The sequence below is a fragment of the Emydura macquarii genome, unplaced genomic scaffold (genome assembly GCF_026122565.2).
Source record: "Emydura macquarii macquarii isolate MOO-44397 ecotype Brisbane River unplaced genomic scaffold, CSIRO-AGI_Emac_v2 contig_2897, whole genome shotgun sequence".
Classification (NCBI taxonomy): Eukaryota; Metazoa; Chordata; order Testudines; family Chelidae; genus Emydura; species Emydura macquarii.
This window is the reverse complement of record NW_027133034.1, coordinates 60,120,208-60,136,489: the sequence shown is the minus strand read 5'-3', so window position 1 is coordinate 60,136,489 and position 16,282 is coordinate 60,120,208. Positions and strand designations below refer to the sequence as shown.

The 16,282-nt window shown below is 42.2% G+C and overlaps 1 protein-coding gene across 4 annotated transcripts in view; it reads right to left on the bottom strand.

The window, feature by feature from the left end:
• Positions 1-12,822: 12,822 nt before the first annotated feature.
• Positions 12,823-16,282, bottom strand: part of SLC38A9 (solute carrier family 38 member 9) — a 67,204-nt gene continuing 63,744 nt past the window's right edge. For all 4 annotated transcript variants that reach the window (XM_067569285.1, XM_067569286.1, XM_067569288.1 and 1 more), the window contains one exon: positions 12,823-15,845. In XM_067569285.1, the coding sequence (XP_067425386.1) occupies positions 15,680-15,845 (166 nt within the window). In that variant the 3' untranslated portion in view covers positions 12,823-15,679. The remainder of the gene's footprint in view (positions 15,846-16,282) is intronic.

Here is a 16,282-nt window from a genome sequence, read left to right as displayed (position 1 = left end):
GATCTTGAAGTCATTGTGGATAGTTCTCTGAAAACATCCGCTCACTGTGCAGCAGCAGTCAAAAGAACTAACAGAATGTTAGGAACCTTTAGGAAAGGGATAGATAATAAAACAGGGATAGATAATAAAACAGAAAATATCATAGAATCATAGAAGATTAGCGTTGGAAGGGACCTCAGGAGGTCATTTAGTCCAACCCCCTGTTCAAAGCAGGACTAACCTCAGCTAAATCATCCCAGCCAGAGCTTTGTCAAGCCGCATCTTAAAAACCTCTAAAGATGGATATTCCACCACCTCCCTAGGTAACCCATTCCAGTGCTTCACCACCCTCCTAGTGAAAAACGTTTTCCTAATATCCAGCCTAGACCTCCGCACTGCAACTTGAGACCATTGCTCCTTGTTCTGTCATCTGCCCTTGGTGAATCCATGTTGACTGTTCGGATCACCTTCCTCTCTTCCAAGTGCCTTAAAATGGATTCCTTGAGGACCTACTCCATGATTTTTCCAGGGATTGAGGTGAAGCTGGCTGGTCTGTAGTTCCCTGGATCCTCTTTCTTCCCTTTCTTGAAGATGGGCACTATATTTGCCTTTTTCCAATCATCAGGGACCTGCCCCGGTTGCCATGAGCTTTCAAAGATAATAGCCAATGGCTCTGAAATAACATCAGCCAACTCTCTCAGCACCTTCGGATGCATTGCATCTGGCCCTGTGGACTTGTATATGTCCAATCTTTCTAAATAGTCCTGAATCTGTTCCTTCAGCACTGAGGGATGTTCACCTCTGCCCCATTCTGTGCTGCCCAGTGCAGTAGTCTGGGAGCTGACCTTGTCTGGGAAGACAGAGGCAAAAAAGGCATTGAGTACCTCAGCTTTCTCCACATCCTCTGTCACTAGGTTGCCTCCCCCATTCTGTAAGGGGCCCACACTTTCCCTAATCTTCCTCTTGTTGGTAACACCTGTAGAAACCCTTCTTATTCCCCTTCATGTTCCAATTGCGCTTTGGCCTTCCCGATTTCATTCCTGCATGTTCAAGCAGTATTTTTATAATCCTCCCTAATTATCTGACCAAGCTTCCACTTCTTGTAAGCTTCTTTTTTGTGTTTAAGCTCACCAAAGACTTCTTTGTTAAGCCAAGCTGGACGCCTACCATATTTGCTATTTTTTCTGCACATCAGGATGGTTTGTTCCTGCGCCCTCAATAAGGTTTCTTTAAAATACAGCCAGCTCTCTTGGATTCCTTTCCCCCTCAGATTAGCCTCCCAGGGGATCCTACCTATCAGCTCCCTCACTATATAAATCCATGGTACACCTGCACCTTGAATACTGCATGCAGTTTTGGTTGCCTGTCACGCTGGCTGGATTGGTGAGGGGGCATTTAGTATATTGTTTGACATCAGTGTGTCAAACTCATAATAATTCATGTGAGATATGCCATGTCAGGTACTGTTAGAAAGGCTATAATGTGCTAAGTAAGATGATGATGTTTATGTTCATGTGTTATATGTAAGATGGAAGTTATGGATATGTTTGATATATCAGCATTTCAAATTGTGCTGTCTGGGTAACGCCTCAGACAGGATGGCTGCAGAACAATAGCTTGCTTAATGGCCCATTAAGACATTCCCAGGTGCAAGGGACCCAGGGGGAGAAGCCAGGGATATACCTGATAAGTCACCAGGACTTGCCCATGTGACTCTGGACTCCATTTTGGTTCCTGTGAAATTCCACAGGCAGCATACCTGATGAGGCACCAGGACTGGATCATATGACTCTGGACTCCATTTTAATTCCTGTAAAACTCCACAAACAGCGTGGCCAGGGCCAGGAGGTATATAAGGCAGGGGCCTGGGGAATCCATTTTGTCTTTTGTTCCTGTTCAGCCACAGACACATACCTACCTCTGGATCAATTCACTTGCAACTGAACCGAAGGACTAAGACCCATCCAGATACTGGATGTATACCAGAGGAACTGTACAAGCCTGCAAACTCCACAATTCTCCCAGAAACTTGATTTATATGGACTTTCAATCATTTGTGTGTATTTGCTTTGCTTTGACACTTTAACATTTCTTTTATGGTTTGTTTCTTTCTTTTATAATTAACCTTTAGTTTTAGTTACTAAAGGATTGGCTGGCAGCGTGGTATTTTGGGTAGGATCCAAACTTTTATTGATATGGTACTGTGGCTGACCCTTTGGGGTCAGAGGGAACCTTTTTAGTAAAAAGCATAGAGTTTAAATAACTGGTCTCTTTACTGGACTAGTGGCTGATTGGGAGCCGGAGACTGGAATGCAATAAAGGGGGCCGTGTGTATTTGTATTTTGGGCTTCTTGATAACCTGTGTGGGAAGTCAGAAGCACTGTTTGGGGCTGGTTGGGAAGCCTGGCTTTAGTGCCACCCACCAGTGCTGGGAGAATCTGTTCTCCTTTTACAGCCTGCCCTGACCTTGGCATTCTCAGGTGGCTGCCCTAGGCATGGAAGAGTCACAGCCCCATCTCAAAAAAAATAAAAAAAAAAATTAGAACTGGAAATGGTACAGAGAAGGGCAACAGAAATTATTAGAGGTATGGAACAGCTTCCATACAAGAAGAGATTAAAAATTTAAAAACTGGTCAACTTAGAAAAGATGTGACTAAGGAGGGATATGGTAGAGGTCTGTAAAATAAAGAATGATTTAGTGAAAGTGAATAGGGAAGAGTTACTTACCCCTTCACCTAACACACGAACTGGGCGGGGGGGTCACCAATGAAATTGGGTGACAGCAGGTTCAAAACAAACAAAAAGAAGTACTTCACACACCGTACAGCCAACTTCTGGAACTTGTTGCCAGGGGATGTTGTGAAGGCCAAAAGTAAAACTGGGTTAAAAACAGAATTGGATAAATTCATGGAGGATAGGTCCACCATTGCTATTTGCCAAGATGGACAGGTTACAGAACTATTTAGCAGTAGCCTAACGGTGCTCAGGAATCCTGGATTCTATTCCTGGCTCTGGGAGAGGCATGTGGCTTACAGTGATAGTCACTAGATCACTATACCAAATGAGATTAGCTAATCTAAAAGGCAGTGTGGTAAAGTGGCTAAGTACGAGGTCTATTATGTAAGAGGCCTGCGTTCTGGCCCTATGGTAGCCTTGTATATAGACTCTCCTTCCTTATTTTTAAAAGGGAGCAGTTCTGCAATACTTCCTTTACTGTGTGCTAGGTTGGGGTTTATGGTCTCATTCAATAATGAAGGTGGTAAATAACAGCACTTAGAAGAGGGGAGATTTGCATGTCTTTTGCAACTCAGGGAACTTTCCCATAAGCCACAAGGGTATTTGAAGAGGGAAGAATCTCTTACTTGCACTTATGCTTTTTGTGTCCCTAGAAATAAGTGACATCATTCATGCCACTGCAGACTAATCCTCAACGTCAGCAGGTACAACATGGTGCACATGGGCTGGTGTGATAAAGTCAGGCCAGAGGGCCTCAAAAGGGCATACCTATTTGCAAACTAGGAGGTGGGTGGGGGTCAGCCCGCCCACCGCTCAAGGCCCCTCCCCCAGCCCAAGGGGAGGAGCCACTAGACCTAGAAAGCAACTAATTTTGTGGGACAACAAATGTAAAAACAGGAAAGGGCGTGAGGATCAGAGGTAGAAACGAAGGGAACCGGAAGGAGACACCGAGCAGAGAGCCCCGTCAAAAGGGCATACCAGGGCCAGTATGTAAGCCCGAGAATGCTAAAATCCCTTTTTCCCCCGCAAGCAGAGGAGAGATGATTGCAGGGCAATTAGAGACACCTGGACCCAATGAAGGGCCAGTCTAGGTGTATTTAAACCCTGCCTTCCCTAGCAGAGGGAAAGCACAGGAGAAGGAAGCTGCTAGACGGTTTGTGGTAGTTAGAGGAGAAGCTTCCCCTGGGCTAGGAGATGGTGCTTCTCTGAAGCCTGAGGAGCAGAGAGGGGGTAACCCTTGGCCCCAGTTGGCAGGAGGAGCCCCAGCAAGGTACCTCTGTGGGGAGATGGGGTGACTGGTGACTCCCTGGCCCACTACAAGGGGCAGAAGCATGGGACCCACTAGGGAGAAGACGGCTGCTTGCCACACTGGTTAAAATATGATAAAATTCTCTATAGCCAAACTCTCCTGATGAATTGCCGACATGCTAGGAAGCAGCACATGAGGAGCAACAGTATGGCCAAACAGGTTCCAGAATATTTTAGATTTTTTTTGCAAAAGGGGTACAAAGAAAAGTGAGATGCAATCCAGAGAACTGCCAATATGGGTGACTTTTGATACAGTGAGACTGATAAGAGTTTAATTCATGTTTCATCAAAAACCATGACAATTTTGCACACTGCTCAAAGTCTATATTCTATGTTGGGGGGGCAGGGGTTGCTTGTTTTTTTTGTTTTTTTTTGGCATTTCAATAAGATTGTTGCAAAATAAAGGTTGAAAGTTTCTGTCAAATTTCCCTGTGTAACACAATGTTAACTCTGCTGCAACTATTAATGCACCATCCTAAAACAGTGGGGGGGAAAGATGTCCAGCCTCTAGTTGAAGAAGCAGAGCCCAGCTGTTTGTAGTGGCGTTCATACGTGACTGCTAGCATCTTTTCAAGAGCCCCTCGCCAAGCTCATGAGACAATGCTCACTGAAATCAATGGGAAGATGCCCACTGACTTCAATGGGCTCCAGATAAGCTAGGGGTTAGGCTGCCTATGATTTGTTTGTGTATTTCTGGTGATATTTAACTTCTATTTTTTTTAATTGACTCCCTGATGTATTTTACTTTTCAGTGTCCTGGAAGGTTACTTTTTCCAGACACCGCATTTACCAGATATTAATTAAAAGGGTTCAATGTATTTCTGTGCTTGATTCAGCACATAACGCTGTATTCCATTATCAGATCCAATTTTATTAGGCCATCTTTAGGAACATGCACTGTCAGGCATAAGCATTAGTCAAACATGTTGCTAGCCAATGTCCTGCTTGCTCTCTGTAGACATTTGTGATGAAGTTAGAGATATTAGCTGCATGCTGGAGAAAACTGAGTGGTGACCTCACAGCATCACAATAGAAGTCAGGTTTTTAACAAGTTTACTCAACAGTTAAGAGTATGGTTGACGTTTGACCTTGCAGGTGAGACAATGCATTCCGGTGGGGGGAGGGAAGAGGTGAGGAGGGGGAAGAACTTGGACTGCCTAATAAACTCCAGGGGGAGGTGTGCAGGCCACAGTTGCATAAATCCTTCTTTGATTCCACCAGCGCAGGAAATTTATTCCCAAAGGGCAGGCCATGTGAACAAACCTGTCTGAAAGAGGATCATTGGAGCATCCAGAGCATCTGTCTAAACACATGGAAGGAGAACTTGCAGAAGGTGAGGTGATGCAGAAATGTAGCCTTGTTATTAAGTAGAGTTTATTTGTAGACCGGGACCAATACATGATTATTTGTAGTAAGTAATTTTTCATCACTTTCCTGCATATTAAATGTGTTTCTTTCTGTAATAAGTGTACCCAGTGCTCTTGGTCCTATTAAAATACTGATGTGTTTACTAAGCAGATACTTTAGTTAGCTAGACATTATAATAAACATTTTTTATTCCCCATTATATCGTGACTGATTCTTCACATGATCAGGGATCCTAATTAGGTGGAGTTATCTTAATTGTGATTGGTCCTTGATTGCCCCTGCTCTGGGGAATGAACTCACCCCTGCAGAGCTGGCTGGGAGAAGGGAAACAGGCATCAGGGCCAGACTGTCTTTGCATGAGCACACCCACCTTGCTTAGGTGCTTGACATGATGGGACTACTTTTGCCCAAAAGATCCCTTTGGCTGATGTTGGGTTACAAATCACTTCGTGTTAAATGCAGGGGGAATGAAATATTGTTCCCCTTATTGCATGAGCAAAGGGCAGCAGAACAGTGCTTAGTGTGTTCTGATGGAAAGGTCACTCTCATCTGAACAGAACTGGCTAAGCAAGGGGCTCAGATGCCAGTGAAGATTGATGAGGACAAGTATTCTTGCCTAGAAGTGTGGGCTCTGCTTCAGAGCTCCAGGCATGGTTTAACTCCCCCTCCCACTGTTCAAAGATAGAGCTTATTAAGAATCTTTTGAAGTGCTCACTAGAGCTGAAATCATCTACTGGGAGACACTGTTCTTGTCCAGCTTCAGCACTGAGGTTCACTCAATGAGAGCTGAGAGTCAGAGGAACCTCAAGAGGTCATAATGGAGAAGCAGGCAGTAGAACAATGTGCAGCAGAGGGGCAGGCGATGGGCAGAGAGACCCACAGAGCAACGAGTGGCCAGCAAGGCGGCTGGCAGATGGCAAGTGGTGTGGTGATGATGGCTGGCGGGTAAGCAAGGTGCCGCCTTCTGCCCCCACCAGAGTGGGCAGTGAATTCACTCAGATGCACCCCTGAACTCTGGGTCATCACTGACCAAGGACAACTGGTGTGGGGGAGAAAGAAAGGCAAGGCAAAGGACATTGTCCAGCATACTCTGGGGTGGAGGTTTTGTGGTGGTTTTATGTTTAGGAATCCTGTTTGCGTTGTTTTCCCAAATTAATGCTGAATTACTTCCCTCCTTTTATTAAATGATCTTCTGTCTACACTCAACTCTGTACTTGCGAGAGGGGAAGTATCGCCTTGTGGAGACGTATAATTTCACAGGTGACTGGGTGGGTGCTGGAGCCGGTTTTGTGTCGTATTGTTGAAAGGAACCCATAGATGTTGAACGCAGTCCTTCTTGCTGCTGACTCCAACTGGCAGAAGAGTTACATATACAAAAGTATTAGGGAGACAATGCTTTGCCTTGATTATAAAAATGGAGTTAGGTGGCTTCATAAATGTAAGTTACATCCATTGTTCATTAGAGTCAGCTTCAGTTAGAAGGTGGTGGTGTCCATGACAAGAGTAAAGCTCCCATGGCAACTTTCCCATGTCTGTGGCCAAAAACTGACCCCTTTAGCTCCCCACTGTTGGGAAGCTTGCAATGTGGCATTTAGCAGCTTGGCTGCCACCCTCTCCTTCTCCAAGATACAGCTGCATTACCATAACAAGTGAGGACTGTAATGTAAAACTGATCCTGAAATCCTTATCAGTCAAGTTCCCCCACTGAAGTAAAAAAGACGACTCCATGCAAGTGTTTCCCAGATCCAGCCCATGGTTTTTGAGGCACTTTGAGCTCTTTCAGAAGGAAAAGTTATAAATGAAAGCAAGTGGCCCAGATCTTCCTCTGTCGCTGAGGAGTACATAGAGCAACTGTGGGTGGGGGAGACCAGGGAAACTTGGTGCAAAGGTGGCCTTCCCACTTCCCCAATCCAGTGCTGATCTAGTCCCCTGGCTCTGACACCAGAGTATACCCAGGGTGATCCTCCTGTGTCCAGTTATACCAACTTTCAGTGCAGAACTGCCCACAGGGCAAACAGAGCAAAATCTAGGCTAGTGTTGTTACTCTATACAAATAGCTGAATATTCATTAAAAATTATAAAATTGTTCTTTTAAAAAGTCATAAATGCCAAACCCTTAAACTTGGTCTGTATGTTGATTCCCTTGTGTTAATGTTGTGATTTAGCCTTACTTTGCAATGAATGATCAACCCAGCTGTGCAATGGGAACAATGTTTCTATTTTGCATGGCATTTAGAATCTGGAATGCAATGTGAAGACAATTCTCCTCCCCACACATTGTGGCTGAATGATTCTGCTGTGCTGATTTGAAATGACCTGATTAATCTCAGCTTCCTCTAACTAAATGTCAAACATGAACAAGTTTCATGGATTTGAAAAACAACATTCAAATAAAAATGAAAAGAAACACATGGGCAGCAGTTTTTAAATGTTCCTTGGGAGTATTGGACGCATTTCAACATGCTTTAGCCAAGCTGTTGCATAAACACAGTAAAGGAAGATTGAAAAATGTTTCAGCTAGTGCTGCATTTTTCATCCAGACTGTGTAATCCACTTCTAGATTACAAAATGAGAGATATTGGCAAAGCTACCACAGGATGATTTTTAACAAAACCTCAGATCAGTTGGTGTTTCTAAACACAAACTGTAAAACAATTGTGATGCAATTGAATCCAGGTTCCATTTAATCCAAAACCTAAAGTATGAGATGTGGAGAGAATCTGGTTAAATCATACTTGCTTTAGCTCATCTCCAAAACAAAAGGATTCTGGACCACCATTCCTCCATAGCATGAGCATAATAAGGAAACTGACCTTCGTTATAAACCCAAAGAACATTACAAAATATTAAGTAAGGGGGTAGAGTCTTCGTTGCATCTGTCACTGGTGGTTCACCCCCTTTTCCTATTTAGAATAACAGCCTTCCGTTGCTAATGTAGTTAGTCGTGTAGCTCAAGTAACAGAAGCCTGTGTTGCACAGCTGAAGGATCAGGTTTCAAACATGATAGCAGTAGGAAAGAAGAGTTACATAACAGATTTTTTTACCCTTTTCTTTTTAAAAAATTAACCTCGGCAACTAGACACACAATCCCCCCTCCTCCATGATCTTAAAAGAATGTTATTTACATTGCAAACTCAAGCACTCAAAAGTTAAGAAATGCCAGACTTAAAAGAGGTATACGACCTTCATTCTTCTCTCCTGTGTCTGTTCATTATGCTCCAGTTCTGTAATTACATGCTCACATACTGTTTTTACTGCCGGACCCTTGCCTCATTCAGTGCACAGAATGGATGCAGGACTAAAGTGGCGAGAGCATCTGTAAATTTAGCATTTCCTAACTTTTGAGTGCTAGAGTTTACAACCTAAATAATAATGGGAGTCCTGTAGCACCTTAAAGACTAACAAATTTCTGTGGGCATAAGCTTTCACGGGCTGCAACTCACTTTGTCAGATGCATGAAATGAAAACCACAGATGGGGTGTGTGTGTGTGTGTCCGTCCAAGGGAAAGAAACATAACAATGGAGAGGGCCAGTGCTAACAGAGTCAACTCAGTTAGAGTAGATGAGGCCTATTCACAATCATTGATTAGAAGGTGAGAATGTGTGAACAATGACAATTACTTCTTGTAATGAGAGAACCATTCCAAGTCCCTATTCAGACCCAGTTTGATTGTGTCAAGTTTGCATATGAGTTCCAGCTCTGCAGTTTCTTGCTGAAGTCTGTTTTTGGAGTTTTTTTGTTGAAGTATGGCAACTTTCAAGTCAGCTACAGAGTGTCCTGGGAGATTGAAGTGCTCTCCTACTGGTTTATGGATGTTACCATTTTTTATGTCTGATTTGTGTCCATTTATTTTGCGTAGTGACAGTCTGGTTTGGACAATGTACATGGCAGAGGGGCATTGCTGGCACATGATGGCATATATTACATTAGTAGATGTGCAGGTGAATGAGCTCCTAATGGTGTGGTTAGGACCTGTGATGGTGTCACTAGAGTCGATATGCGGGCAGAGTTGGCAATGGGCTTTGTTGCAGGGATAGGTTCCTGGATTAGTGTTCATGTTGTATGGTGTACAGTTGCTAGTGAGTATTTGCTTCAGGTTGGGGGGCTGTCTGTAAGCAAGGATAGGCCTGCCTCCCATGGCTTGACTGAGTGAGGGATCATCTTCTAGGATAGGTTGTAGATCCTTAATGATGTGTTGGAGAGATTTTAGCTGGGGGCTGTAGGTGATGGCCAGTGGTGTTTTCTTTGTTGGGTCTGTCCTGTAGTAGGTGACTTCTGGGTACCTGTTTGGCTCTGTCAATTTGTTTCTTCACATCCCCAGGTGGGTACTGTAGTTTTAAGAATGTTTTATGGAGATCCTGTAGGTGTTTGTCTCTGTCTGAGGGATCAGAGCAAATCTGGTTGTATCTTAGGGCTTGGCTATTGACGATGGATAGTGTAATGTGTCCAGGGTGGAAGCTGGAGGCATGAAGGTATGTATTGCAGTCAGTTGGTTTTCGGTATAGGGTGGTATTAATGTGACCATCCCTTATTTGTATTGTAGTATCCAGAAAGTGGAATTCTTGTGTAGACTGGTCCAGGCTGAGGTTGATGGTGGGGTGGAAATTATTGAAATCCCAGTGGAATTCTTCAAGGGACTCTTTCCCGTGGGTCTAGATGATGAAAATGTCATCAATGTAGCGTAGGTAAAGAAGAGGTACTTGGGGACGAGTTTCGAGGAAGCAATGTTCTAGGTCAGCCATAAAAACGTTGGCATACTGTGGGGCCATGCGGGTGCTCATAGCTGTGCTACTGACTTGAAGGTATAGATTGTCTCCAAATCTGAAGTAGTTGCGGGTCAGGACGAAGTCACAAAGTTCAGCTACCAGGTGTGCCATATCATCAAACTGTTCATGATGGCTTGTAGTCCATCTTTGTGTGGAATGTTGGCATAGAGAGCTTCAGCGAGAAACTGCAGAGCTGGAACTCATATGCGAACTTGACACAATCAAAGTGGGTCTGAATAGGGACTTGCAATGGTTATCTCATTACAAGAAGTAATTGTCATTGTTCACACATTCTCACCTTCTAATCAATGATTGTGAATAGGCCTCATTTACTCTAACTGAATGGACTTTGCTAACACCTACCCTCTGCATTGTTGTTCCTTACCCTTGGATGTATATATACCCCCTCTCTGATTTCTATTTCTTGCATCTGACTAAGTGGGTTGCAGCCCACGAAAGCTTATGCCCACAGAAATTTGTTAGTCTTTAAGGTGCTACAGGACTCTCATTGTTTTTGCTGTATACAGACTAACATGGCTACCCCTCTAGAACTAAATAATCTTTCAAATGTAGAGTTATTTTAATTTAATACATTAGACATTGCTTAGAATTCTTATGGATCTTGGAGTGGTTAGGGTGCCTTTAATTCAAGAGATGAGGAAATGTGTCTTTTTACAGCACACACTAACAGCAGAAAGTGAGAAGACTAGGAAGAATGCTGAAGCTCCTGTCCAAAAGGGAGAGCCTTCTCTGACTTAGATTATAAAAGCTTTGGGGTATGGCCCTGTCTTTCTATGTTCTGTAAAGCACTTAGCACACCTTTTGGGTACTATAAAATAGTAGTAGTAATACAGGGCCTAAACTTTTTTTTTTTTTTTTTAAACCACCACTTGATCTAAGGTACATGGATAGGGTAGTTGCTGGGTTAGTCTGGTCTAAAGCTAGTGGAAATGAATTCACATTTTTGCTTTTCAATCATTTAATATAAAAATTACATTCAGTTCATATTATGATTAGCAAGAGAACTGAGGAGATGCAATAAAGAGAAATGAATGACATTTTCATTATACTTAGCAGTACCAGCCTGAGAGAACATGCAGGGCTAGGCAAAGATCAAAGCAGGGTGCCTTGTGCCTCACCAACATAGCTAAAACTTATTTCTAACACTTTTTTCTCCTGCTTATGCTATTGTGTTTGAAAGCTGAACCTTCAGCTCTGCAGCATAGGTTTCTACCACTTGATTATAGGACTAACTACATTACCTGATAGCAGCAGAAGGCTGTTATTCCTAATAGGGAAAGAGAGTGAACCACTAGTGACAGATGCTGGAAGCAGGGTGATGATTAGGGCAGCTGAGTGCTCTTACCTCCCTCCCGAGAAACTGGGGAAATCTCCCATGTGGTGCCAGGAGAGGGGCAGGGGAAGAGGAAGACACACTGCTGGGATCATATAGAGTCCAGTGGGTGGAACTAGATAGTTGGGATGAGAGCTCAGCAAGTCTCTCTTCCTTCCTGGGTGGTGAGGAAGTTTGTCCCATGTGATGCCCCTAGTGAGAGATGGATATCTGGGCCATGTGGTGCCTCCCAGGATAGAAGCCTGATCCATCTTTTCCTCCACCATCCGCCCCATTCTGAACCAGTGGGCAGCCACCAGGCATTCCTAGTACAGCAGCAGTAATGGTGTTGCTGCGCCAAAGTGGTAGTCTGAGTTAAGGACTTTCAAAGTCAGAGACCTGGATTCCAACATGACTTATATTGTGAAAGAGACTGATTACAGGGGCTTTAAGTTTGTGCAATAGGGATTTTAGTTCGCATTACAAAACTACTACATAATATGAAGTGTTGAATTCCCAGACTGCAAAGAACTGGGAATTCTGCAGTTCAGGAGAGAGCAAGCCTGGCAAAGCTGTGGGAAAGCTTGCACTATTACTCAATGCTTGGCTCTTGCTAGAGCCATTAGCCCTTTACCTTCCAGAGCACTCCTTGTTTGCCAAAAATATTTAAACAAAACAAAAAAACAAAAAGCTAAGAAACACACAGCTTTGTTTTTTCCCCAGTAAATTTAATTTTTTTTCCTATAACAAGACAATAAATTATACCAAATAGTGTTTGGGTCAGGATGTTCTTTTCTCTTCTATTAAAATACGTGATTACAGAGTGTAGAGTCAGATTTAGCTGGCCACAGTTACATACAGTAAATTCCAAAATGGGTTAACAGTAGTATTCAGTGTATGCATGTGTAGGGGAATTAGATTATTGTCTATGCGCCAGGATGAAACTATTTCTTGTCTAGCTTTGCATGTGACCCACGCCATTTAAACTGTTTAAACAGTGGCTAAAAAAAGGTCAAGTGGGATTGTCAGAAGTAACTAGGTGAATTAGGAGCACAAGCCCCACTGACTTTCAAGGAAACTTGAGCTTTTAACTCACTTAGGCACTTCTGAAAATCCCACTTTTAATCATTAGAATGTTCTAAAGATTAGGCTTTGACTTCTGTTTGAACATATTTTTAGGTGGAGGCACTGCTAGAAGATTTTTTAAAAATCATTTTCATTTAGTATTAGAATCAATTTATAATGCCCAATGATACCATTTAGGGCCCAAATAATTAAACTGCTCAGCAAAAGGATTTAAATGAACACCACAAAGTTTTTGTAATACTGACCTAAGCTGGGCTTTTATTTTTTTAATGCACTATACAATCAGTTACTAATTATTAACAACCCAATGTGGGCCATTGTGCTTTTTCTAATATGACTCTGCTTTGCAAACCCTGAAAAAGAACAAGAAATAAACTAGAGATGCAGATAGATGTCTCAACATGGACTCTGGTCTATTTCAGGACTTTTGTTGAACTGGCACCATTTAAATGTTGCTTATGAGCCAAGTTACTAGAACTCTGTCAAGATTACAGGCATTTTGCTATTTCTCGGAAAAACAGATACAGTAAAAAGGCCATATCTATGTCAGGGTCATCAGTTTTTGTACAGGCCTACCCCAGTTTCCACCCTCCTTTGTACATAACAGCAAGTCCAGTTGTAGTATGTACATGATAGCCCAGAGTCTCCTTTTAAATGTGAGCGCTCCTGATTTTTAAATCTAGAGACATGTTTGAAAGTATATACTTGAAGCAATCATGTGGTTTCCCAAGAACTTCTAGAGCAAGATGCCTATGAGGTATGTTCACCTTTGATTTCATTACATTATTTCCCTTTCTGATAATGCACCCTCAATGCACTAGAGAATTGCTCTAATGTGCTCATCAAAGCGGGTATAGAATCAAACCAACTTAAGTTTTCTAATTGTAAAAAGAACCATTTCTATTTAGTGTTTAACACACAATATTCTTTAAAAAGGTAAATTACATTGGGTGAAATCCTGGCCCTATTGAAGTCACTGAGAGTTTTGCTATTGACTTTAATGGAGCCAGGATCTCACCCACTGGGCCAAATTCAGACCTGCCTACATCAGCTCCAACATTTTATCACTGAAGTCCTCCTATTCATCAGCTTTGAATATGGCCCACTAGCAACCCGAGCATGAGAGCACCTGCAACTGCAATTATCTTCAACCTAGAAGAAGGTGCTTGGCATCTTGCAGCAGATGACTGTCCTTTTAGGCAATATGTCCTCACACACCTATATACAGCAAACAATCTAGCAGGTAAGGCTTAGCTACATTACTGCTGTGGGACAGACTCCAGTCTGGGAAAATTGCATGATTTAGTTAGGAAGGAGAGAAACTGGTAAGTCAAAAGAGGAAAGAATAAAGAGAACAGAAGAGGACATAGGAAGGGCAGATTATGAAACACACTTTTCAGATGAAGAAATAAAGCACTCAGATTACATACCATGATGGCTACCAAAAAGCATGAAGATAAATACCAAAATAAGACCGTTTTTACAGTCTAACTTGGAGATTGGGCCCAATCCTAAAAGTAATCCATCACTCAGAAACCAGGAATAAATCTGCATCATGTGGTGTTTAACAAATACTGGCTTTTCAGAGAGACTCTTCTCCCACCAAAGCGGAGATTATGGATTCAGAACTTTCTTCCTATGAAGACAATGGGAGTTTTGCCCTTGACTTTCAATGGGAGCACCCTTTATGAACTATGTAAAAATCTCAGTCCTGGAAATGCACATAGATAAACCTCAAATTATGTACACATTTTATATAGCCCTAAAGGCATCCCTACAAGGTAGTGCCTTGTTATTACTCACTGCACATGGACAGACCCATGTTTTCAGAGTTGCATATGTGGACTTGTGCTTTCAGTTACAGTAATTCCAAATACAAGTGACCAGTTAGTCATTTAACCGATCATTTGCAGGCACAGTTGTGCATGATGATTGCCTATACAGATGATGCATTTGCAATTTTGCACTAGTGATTCTGAAACTGCACCATCTGGCATATAATATACAGCACATGTATTGTGTATATTAGATTACAGTACATTTTAATACCAAATATTAAGCAGCTACATGGAAATGGGATTTTAAATTTTCATACAATCTTAATTTACTGTTAGTTTGCTTACAATGAACTGTCAGTTACATATATCAAATAGATGCTTGGGGAAAAGAAAAAACAGGTTTTCCTACAATGAGGAATTTTCACAGTCTGAAATCCTGTAGGGACACAACTACATAGGACATACAGGAATGCTCTGCACATTTGCATCCAACATACATATATAAAATGCACCTGTTCATGAAAATGCCCAACGCAAATATCTACTCTAATGGTTACAGGAGTGAGAAGGATCCTGGTCCTAATACTACGTGAACCATCAACTTGCTCTGTAACTTTGGACACCCCTCATTATTTGACCTATTCTGGAAGGCCAGATAGTGTGCATGCAGCATACTGGTTGCAGGTAGAAGCAGTATTGATTTTTTTTAATGGTGTTTCCATATAATGAGTTATGAAGTTTCTCACACATATATTTAAAAAAGGTTACACAAAATTATATTAACAGTGTGCTGTCATCTGATTGGCTATAAATTAGGTTTACAAATATAACCCTTTCTTCCGTAACAGTCCAAAAGTGTGCAGGAAAATTAGTGCAACTGTCATTGTAGAATATTGTGAGGGCTTGTTTGTTAATAAGGGTAGGAACCACTATTTTGCAAGAAAAGAATTCTGCAGCACAAATCTGAAAAGTAACTACTTCTAAAAGTGAAGGGTGGCATGTTTTATCCCTGTAGAAATATTTCTCTCTAGAAAATAATATTTGGGCCAAAATCACCCCTGATATACCTTCAATGAAGTCAGTGGAATTATGCCATTTACAAATTTGGCCCATTTTATCTATCATGATGTAGCATTTTCAAAGATGTTTCCCTACAAACCCCTGAAAACTGTTACTAAGACACAGTTTTCCTTTGCCTTCAAAGGTGCAGATTTTCTCAGGAAGAAATTGAGACGGGTGGTTCTCAGTATTTGACAGAGTTGCTAAAGGCTGTTGTCAAACCTCAGAATACCACTTGTGAAAGCCAGCATGACAGGAGGAGTTTTCACAGCAAGAACTGTGCTATCAGATTAGCCACTCCTAGGATGATTATAAAAATGTGAACGATAAGTGTTGACCATGTCAGCCGCCCTGACTGATGCAGGGAGATCATGTAGATGAGAGATGGATACACAAATACAAAGGCCAGACCACACGTTGCTCCAGAATATCTGCAAAAAACAAAAGTGCTTTGTGTTAGCTCTTGGTCCTTGGGGTTTTTCCTAAAACAATCTTGTTGAATAATAATTTGCTGTCACAACCAAAAAAAACCCCATTGTTTTCTGCTTCTTATCTGCTGCTTCCTCCTACTCCAATGGCATTTAATTACTTGATAAAGCATTTTTCCCAGAGTAATCCTACTGTCAAATGAGCCAGATGCTTCTGGAGACAGACTTCCTAACTTTGATCTTGATAAATTTTGCTTTCTTTTGAGGAATCGTCGGGCTGGGGGGGGGGGGGGGGGAGGGTGTGTGTGTGTGTGTGTGTGTCAGAACAAGGCCAGATAATAGTTACATTAAACAGTAACAAAAGCTATCAAAGATACGAATCTGGTAACATCAATGGGGTTTAAGCAAAATGTGCATGAGCATATGGTGGACATGCAACT